Raw genomic sequence first — 9,337 nt, forward strand, 5'->3', positions numbered from 1 at the left:
TGACTACCCGGCATAATTGGTGTCTGCTCCATTTTCATTTTTTATGGTACAGTACGGTTATTTTATGCTGCGGAACGAATTATATGTTTTAACATGTATTTCTATGGGAAAATGCGTTTCGTATAACGGACGTTTCACTTAACGGACGTGCACCTGGAACGGATTAAGTATGTTGTACGAGGCACCACTGTACTAATAAACTAATTACATGGGATATACTAATATCCTATACTAATAATGTATTTTTTTCCTACTTTTTGGTTATCCGACCAACATGCTGTCCGACCAATATCCGTCCCCAATTGATGCTTTACTGTATTTACAAAATTGAAATTGAAAGAACACAGAAAATTTATTAAGCAAAACCAGGACAATAAATTTGTTATCAGAAAAGTTAACACTTCTGTGACAAGTTCACAGTCATTAGAATAAGGAGCCAAGGTTTGCTAACATTAATAGACATTCCATACAATATTAATTCTAATAATTATACAGAAAAAACTTTAAAACTTGTTGGAGCACCATGTCCCACTGCTTTAAACTGGAGAACAGAGAAGTATTTGATCACAATGCATCATCATACACTTTCAAAAAGACAGAAATACAGCTATTTCCAACTAACATTCTTGTAAAGAGCCCAGAGTACACTTTTATTTCTTTGGGTTCAGTTATCTTAAAAGGTTAATCCTCTTTTTCAAAAGAAAACATATCTTGCCGAGTTTCTTGGTGTTCTTCATTCAAGAGTTCTTGGCGTTCTTCTGTTGTCAGATCCGTTTCAGGTTCCATTATGAACTTTTCGATGTTCTTTATTTCTCAGACGTGATTTTTGTTACTCCTTTAGCTGTTTGAGTCTTCTTGATTATACAGTATTTTTCTTAAATAAGATTGAACTGCGGCCTACTGTAGACCTGTTCACACCATATTGCCCAACAACATTAGGCATCTTCTGCCTACTCTCTACCTTTGCTATTATACTCTCGCCTTTTGAAAAGAAAAACAGACGCAAAACTTAACGAGTGCCTACCCAACAGTCTCGCGAATGCATATAAGAATTGTTTTGTCAGAAAAATAAAAGGCTGGAATTACAAGGGAGAGTTTCAAAGTTCAGAGGAATACTATCTGATCGGCATATACTGGCTTGAGCGTCGATGTCTCCCGCACTCCGAAAAGTTTCGAATCGTTGCCGAAGACAAGGGAAAACCAATCGGTATTCATTATTTTACGTCGCTTCTTCTTGTGTTTGTTCTGTGGGGTGTTCGTTGTCCAAACATAAAAATCTTTCACAAAAGTGTTCATTAACCGTTCACCCACTGTATTTCAAGAAAAATATATAAACTTTATTTTAAAAAATCAATTATATATATACATAGTATGATCCAAAAGTTTGGGGACTTGGCATAAAATTCCTTACCCTAAAAAGTTTATATTGCCGATGCACAACCACCTTCAAACTAATCACCTTGGGCGACAATGCACTTTTTCCAGCGATCATATAACTTCTGGAAGCACTGCTGGAAGCCATTTTTTGAAACCTCCAGTAAGGCCTGTGATGCTGCTCTCATCTCATCTTATGACACAAAACGGCATTAAATAAATAACACCACGTTTCATTACCTGTTATGATGTGGCTTAAAAATGATGGATTCTTATTGGCTTTGTCGATTAAATCACCCGATATTCTCATTCATTCTTCCTTTCGTTCAAAAGTCAAAAGTCGAGGGACAATGTGCTGAGACACTCGGTGCATGTTAAGATCTTCCATTAAAATATGCCGGCAACTTTGATAAGTGAGTAACCGCAGCAATTTTTTCAAGAGTTTGGTGACGATCTTTGCGAATACATTGAGAGACTAACTCAACATTTTCCTCGTTCCATGAAATCGAAGGCCGGCCAGAGCGTTCATCATCTGCAATGGATTCTCATCCCATTTTAAAATGCCGATGCCACCGTACACCTTTCTTAACAATTTTAAAGTCTCCATAGGTGTTTTACCTAAATGCTGACAAAATTTAATGTTGCAGCGCTGTTCTTGAAACTTCATTTTTATTACGTTGCAGAACAAAGGTAACCATCTCCAGAAGAAAACAGCAGCACTCGCGGTTTAATTATGCGACATGGGCGAAACAAACCTGAACACGTAGGAGTGGTTTGATAGAATCCATTTCATACGCTGTAACTTCAAATACATGCTTTTGTTGTCATAGATTACTGCAATCCCCGAACTTTTGGATCATACCATGTACATTTTAACATGTGCATACTAAATAATCCTAAAGGATTGCTTTCTATGCACATGTAGACCAACTACATTTAAAGAGTTAAATATATCCTTGACTTCTAAAATTAGTCATGTATCTCATGCTGTTTAAAACAAGATTATACTGACTGCAATTTATAACACAAAAGGATTTACTTTCTTAAAATTAAAGTATTTGTTACAAAACTAATTTAAAAATAATGTGACTATTAAATACTGTTTACTCTGAAAATTGTTAAATTTAAAAAAGTATTTCTGTTTATGTATGCAATAAAGTTATGTATTTTCTATGCAAGATTCTTGCATTAAAAATACTACTTCATTAAAAATACTACTTTTTTAAACATTGAAATTTCTATACATGAATCCAAATAAAACCACAAAATGAATCCTTATATAAAGTTTATCGATTAGAGTACAAAATGTCAGCGATGGTTTGCCTGACATCTTTTCCTCGTTTTTGAATTTGAGCCTTACTTTCCTTGCATGGATCATTTGTCTGAATCATCGCATTCCTGCAATATTTCAGGGAAATCCAAGCAATCATCATTTAAGTATTTTGATACGTTGTGGAGAACAAAACAACAAATGATTAAAGAAGGTACTCAATCGAGTGCAACTCTCATTATATAGGCCAAAATAGGAAACCTGCATTTCACCTACCCGAAACAACGTTCAATAATAACACGTTCCTTCGTAAACACTTTGTTAAAGTGTTCTTCTTCGACAGTCTTAGGGTTGTTGAAGGGAGTCAACAGCCAAAGTGCAATACCGTAGCCAGCATCTCTGAGTAGTACATCTTTGGACTTCATCATAAATTTACATTCTGCACCGCATTTCCAAATTTGACTGTCGTGAATACATCCAGGCCAACGCGCATCGAAACTAGTAAACCACATGTTGGCATTGCATGTGACCTGATGTTTATTGTCGAAACTCCTTTCCTGTTGACAAATTCATCCCCATGAAGGCCAGGGTTTCAAGATTCGCACATGTGTGCAGTCAAGTGCTCCAATACACTTTGGAATCGAGAATGCTCTCGCCAATTCTGTTTTGCAGTTTCGTTTTCAGTAAATGTTTTCGGAAACCTTATCCTGTCACCTGCCTTTGCAATAACGCAGTCAGTTACCTAAATAGCAATAAATGTACTGTAACTTAGTTTTCTGTAAATAATACTGCAAAACTTTCAAATTTATCTGTTTAATAGTCTTGCTGACAGTGCTTGGGTGAACGCCAATGTCATTTGCGACTCCTGTCTGAAATCCCGAATCAGAAATGTATCTTAGAAATATCATTTTAGTTTTGGAGGAAAGGGCACCTCCCCTTGTCTCATTTTTACAACCAAGCAAGTGGTTGGTAACCACTCCATGTTCTCTTCATCAAATCGATATAATTTCCTGAAATTGGCAGTTATCATATTGTTTCTGGGTCTATACTGCTTAGTTTTTTTCTCGACAACATTGTTGGATACAACAAAGCCATTTTCTCTATGTTGAAAATCAAAAATATATGAATATGAAACCTTTTACTTGTGTTTTAAAGGTAGCTATAGAGCTAATTTCAATGTTTTGAAGCATTTACTTAAAAAAGGAAGCTTTTACTTATTTTTATTCACAGATTTATAAGTATTTACTAGTCTTATAATCAAAGTGAATAAAACCAAGCTTTTACTTTTTGCTTTTACTACTTTTTACTGTTAGTAAAAGCATTTACTAACTTTTATTCTCAAACTTCTAGTAAATGCTAGAAAAATTGTAGTAAAAGTATTTACTACTTTTTATTCAACCAGCCCAATGAATTGACACTTTTTGTTGATTGGTTAGTGTATGGGAATAATCAACAAAATGCAGCAATAATTTGAATCAGCGTAAATTTTGAGTTTTTTCAGGCTTCAAGCAGACTGCGTTATATCGAATCAGTGTTAAGTGGAGTCTTACTGTTATGTATAATTCACCATTTAATCATTTTCATTTTTTCAGTGTAATTTTTACATCTAGTTTCTTTGTTTCATTTTCTCTATGAGCAATGAGTCTTGGATTTGTTGTGTAAAGCAGAGCCATGGATCATAAAATAAAATGAAAAGCTTTAGATTTACCAATAGATTTTTATTAAACTTGTTAAAACAATATATCTTACACAGAACTGAAATTTTGTCCACAGTATTGTTATACAGTAACAAATAAGTTGATATATACAGTAGAACTCCCTTATATTAGCAGTAACAGATCAGCCAAAATGAGGCAAAAATACCTTGATCTGGCATCTGGATCCAGAGAAAACACCTGCAAACTTCAGATATTTTTTCCAGATCAGTTATCAAGACACATTCAAACATGATTCTATTGTATAGTAACGGACTTCCAATGATTAGTTAACAATCATGTTATTAAACAATTATGATTAATCGTTCATTGTTAATTGGCTAACTTTATAATCGTCTCATCTTTACCTGAATGTAATGAATAAATTTTTCGAATAATAGAAACTTATTTCCAATGTAACATCCTAAGGTGTTGCACACCTCTCCCTAACTTCCTTCACTGTGGCTGCAGCCAAATCTATTAATGCCAACTTTGCAGAAAACATTGAATTCAGTGATATTTCCTTAATAGCCAACAGCATTTCTAATTACAAATTAGTATAGCTGCATAATGAAGAAGTAAAACCCAAATTTGTCCACCATTTCCTTACTCAAAATAAATTATGCTTATTAGTGGCCAATAAAATTAAATACTGTTTTTTTTTCATAATCAGACTTTATGCTAAGAGCCCATAATTTCAGATTGCATCTCAAGAGGACAAATGAATAGTGACCAGATTTCAAGTCTCACAACTTTAAGACAATACTGTACTTATTTGTTTTTATGCCATGCCTCATTAGAAAACATTCAGAATTTTTCATCAATGATGTTCACAATTTTCAGCTATACCTCCTACTGTATTTCTAGGAAGTAACATGACTGGTAAAGCTGCATTCCTACTTCCAATGACCACAAATCTTAAATGATAATGATGGCGTGTTTTTCGTCCTATCACTAGTGTTCATGCTAGAGCATGTGAAATTTACATTAGGTTTAGTATTGTTCTATGGATTTTTGTGCTTTTAAGGCAGCCATACACGTTAAGTTAATCCTTTGAGGCTGCCTGACCTTGAGGAACTTCAGAATTTCCTATTGCCCACACACGAATAAGAAAATCTCTCAGCAGAGGTGTAGCTATTGTGGGGCAGCTTGCCCCAGGCGCCACTTGCAGAGGGGCACCAAATGGTTTCCAAGACAAACAAGATTTGTTTCTGGAGGGGAAGGGGCACCAGTTATGTTTGCTATGCCATTGTCTCTCAGTCAGTCAGTCGGCCATGGCATCTGATCGGTCATGACATACTGACTGTTCTTGGATGTTTATTGGCAACAAATTCTATTAAAACTCGTGAAAAAAAGTATGCATAGAAGTCTATGATGTAAGTAGTAGTGATTTGATAGCACTGATCACAAAATTAGTTTTTCATACGAATAATTTTTTAATGGAATTATTTCAGATCACAAAATTAATTTTTCAAGAGAAATTTTAGGCTATAGATTCTGTTAAAAAGCATCAATTATCAGTGAAAGATCAATGGCAAGTCGATTTTACTACCAAAAAAATTTATGGATTAAATTTTATAGACGAAAAATAGATAATTTTAAAATCAACACATTGTATAGATATTTAATAAATAAGTAACAAATATAATTTAACCCTTCGGTGGGCGCCCCCGCGGCAAATTGCCGCAAAATAATAATAAATTTGTTTGTTTGACGTACTTAATTATTGTGGAAATACGTCATAGTATTCTCTCTTCATATTACAAGTTACAATTTATCTTTGAAATCGGGTCAGTTATGCTAACCGTTTAGCTGTTACTGGACTTTGAATCAAGTCGTACCTAATTTGCGTTGTAACTGCCGCTACGCGCCCTGTCACGTAACTAAAATATCAGTATACGTTTATATATATGTGTTTAATTTTTTTAATAAAGTAAGTCAATATTTGCAAGTTTATTAAATAAATATATTAAATTAACACNTTTTTTTAATTAATATATTTTATTATATATACGTTTAATTAAGTCAGGGGGGTTGGAAATCGCAATAAAAATTTTAATTTTTTAAAAATATATGGCCAGCTAGTATTCACCCTACTATAAACCCATCGCCTCCCAAGACTTCTATGAGAATGTCCCGGGAAATCCAACACCAGCTGTTCTCAAGGTCATCCAGCTGTAAACACAATGACTCATCGGTGTCAAATTTTGCAGAAAGGCAAGACAATGGAAAATAAAGTTTGAAGCCTTTTCTTTAAAATTAACGCATTTCTTTCATTTTTTTTCAGTTTTAAGTATTTTTTACGTTTAATTACATTAATATCAAAAATTGCTGGAAACTAAAGCAACTTAAAAAAATTTGTATAGACCTGAACAAGTAATAATCTGAGTGTGCTCGATCTGGCAAATATGGTTGGTATGATAGCACATCCCATCTAAGTTATAACAGTTTCTGACCAGTTACCAAACTTGTGTGAAATTTCACATTATCATGGTAAAACATTACACCTGTTTTGTTGATCAATTCTGGCTGCCTTTTCTGTTTGATGACATTACTCAATTTGTTTACTTGATAGCAGTACACTTTCAAATCAATTGTTAAATTGTCTGGTAAAAGCTCCAAAAAAAAAATTTCCTTAAAAATCCCACCAAAAAGAGCATCTTTCTTTAAGAACACATGGAACCCATATATTGAGCTTTGAAACGAAACCAATTTGTTTCAAGTACTCATAAACAGTTCAATTTGACAAATTTAATCTCTTAGTGATTTCACATGTTGTTATTCTGCAGTTTGCTTCAATCAGTACCTTTATTTTGTTTTCATTGGCTTCAACTGGCCGTCCAGAACATGGTGCATCTTCAAGACTGAAATTGCGATAACGAAATTTTGTAAACCAGTTTTGGCACTGTCTTTCTCTCAACACATCTTCTCCATACATGTCACACAATTTTTTTCTCACTTGAACAGCATTCTTACCTTTTTGGTAATAAAAGAGCAAAATATGCCGAAAATGCTGCTTTCAATCTTCCATATTTGATGGGACACAAAAAAATAAACAATTGCACGAAATCAAACAAAATTTTTTACAAATAAGCCTTAAAATGCTAGCTGTCAAAATATATAATGATAATATGGTTTAGAATGAAAATGGCGGGAAAAATACAACTAATCCGTATAGTGGTAAAAAAAAACGAAATTAGTTTCCAAACAACCCAATAAAACCATTTTCAAAAATTTTACAAACCTTCTTTATCTTGAATCTTGGCCTTAACATTTTCTATGGTATCACTAGGTTCTACCTGCAATATAAAATAAAAATTTAAATTATAAACTTATTTTTTTTTTCATTACACTTAGATGCTAAGACATCCATATCAATATTATATTTATGTAGTATTTATAAGGAAGCATAAAAGAAAAAAAATTAAATTTTCTATGAAACTGAACTATTATGATAGTTGTGCATGACAGTAATATTTTGTCACAAAATTCACATTATTAAAACTAAGAACACATCTAGGCATGCACATTATCTTTACATAACTAAGACACCAAACAGTAGCATTAATATTTCAGCTGACTGTCTGGCAAGAATTTTGGAAATAAATTTAATACATCATATTGAGGTTTTCAGTTCTTTTATTAAATGCACTATTGATTCCGCATTATAAACTTTTTCATGGTCACAAAACTGCACCATATTCATCTACTGTTCAATTAAGACATAACCTAAATCTTACATCTTTGTGTAAAAAAAATTAATTAAAAATATTTGCTTGATTTCAGCATATTTTTTGACACTAAACTTTTTATTTACACAATTAAGACCAACAATATCTAAACATACAATAAGCAAATTTTATAGTATTTATATTACTTGTTGGTTAGAGTTGATAGAAATCACACGATATAGATGAAATAAAATCTCACCCATAACTGAAGTTATAATGATGGCCAATATATATATAAGTACATGAACTCAAATACAAAAAAAATTTTTTAATTACTTTTTTATCTTTGAAATGACATTACATTATAGAGTAGCAATATATTTTTCATTACATATCATTTCATTCACATTAATTATTTACAAAGCAAACAAATTGCATTAATGAAAAAGCCTTCGATATTCATTTATTTATACAGTCAAATCTCTGTTTTTGAACTTAATTTGTTCCTAAAAGTTGTTCAAAAAGAATTTGTTCTCAAACTGAAACAAAAATTCTCCAATAAGAAACAATGTAATATGAATTAATCTGTTTCTGACCCCCAAAACAGTGTTTTCTAAACTTTTTTCATTCATAAAAATTCCTACAAATGCAATATATTATCTTATCCATCATACAGTATATTATATATATAAAGCAAAATGTTTCATCACTGCCATCTGAAACCAACTGCACAACACAAAGTGCTACAAATGGAGACTCAACTCTGCCTGGATGAAATATAACCAAATCGATCAAGACAGACAAGTACTTTATTCACAATTTCCAAAATACAGTAGAGCCTCAAAAACTCGGCACTCCGGATAACTCGGCCACACCCTGGCAGGGCAAAAAAATCCTTAGTTAATTAATTTCATTACAGACAGCTTTATGCCTCAAAGTACTTTTCTAAGGTCTCTCTTATCAGGTAAATTACTGTACACAGTGTATTCATTAATTTTCATTTTCATGTAGTAAAGGCTCTGTGCCTTCATAAAGGACGTACTTTTCCTTTGTTTAAGGGTATTTGGGCAGTTTATTCTCTGTTGTATTCTCAAGCAAACAATACATACAAGTACAGTACAATATTTTCTGAGGAAACATGCATACTTATCCTTTTTTAACCCATTCCCGATAACCCGGCATTTTCACAAACTCGGCCACCCTTCGGTCCACATTAGGGCCGGAGAGAAACGTGTTTAATACAAGTCGTCCCTTCCAGAAGTGAGTAGATATTTTGATTTCTTCGATACATTTGCACAGATATTCTTATATATATTTACTAAATAGTG

At 32.9% G+C, this 9,337-nt stretch overlaps 1 protein-coding gene across 1 annotated transcript in view; it reads right to left on the minus strand.

Annotated features, from left to right (window-relative positions):
* Nucleotides 1-9,337, minus strand: part of LOC111630009 (ubiquitin-40S ribosomal protein S27a-like) — a 35,628-nt gene that overhangs the window by 15,576 nt on the left and 10,715 nt on the right. The window contains exon 2 of the mRNA XM_023374001.1: nt 7,583-7,666. Coding sequence (XP_023229769.1) covers nt 7,583-7,666 — 84 coding nt within the window. The remainder of the gene's footprint in view (nt 1-7,582; nt 7,667-9,337) is intronic.

The sequence above is a fragment of the Centruroides sculpturatus genome, unplaced genomic scaffold (genome assembly GCF_000671375.1).
Source record: "Centruroides sculpturatus isolate CEXI.00-Female unplaced genomic scaffold, Cexi_2.0 scaffold415, whole genome shotgun sequence".
Lineage (NCBI taxonomy): Eukaryota > Metazoa > Arthropoda > Arachnida > Scorpiones > Buthidae > Centruroides > Centruroides sculpturatus.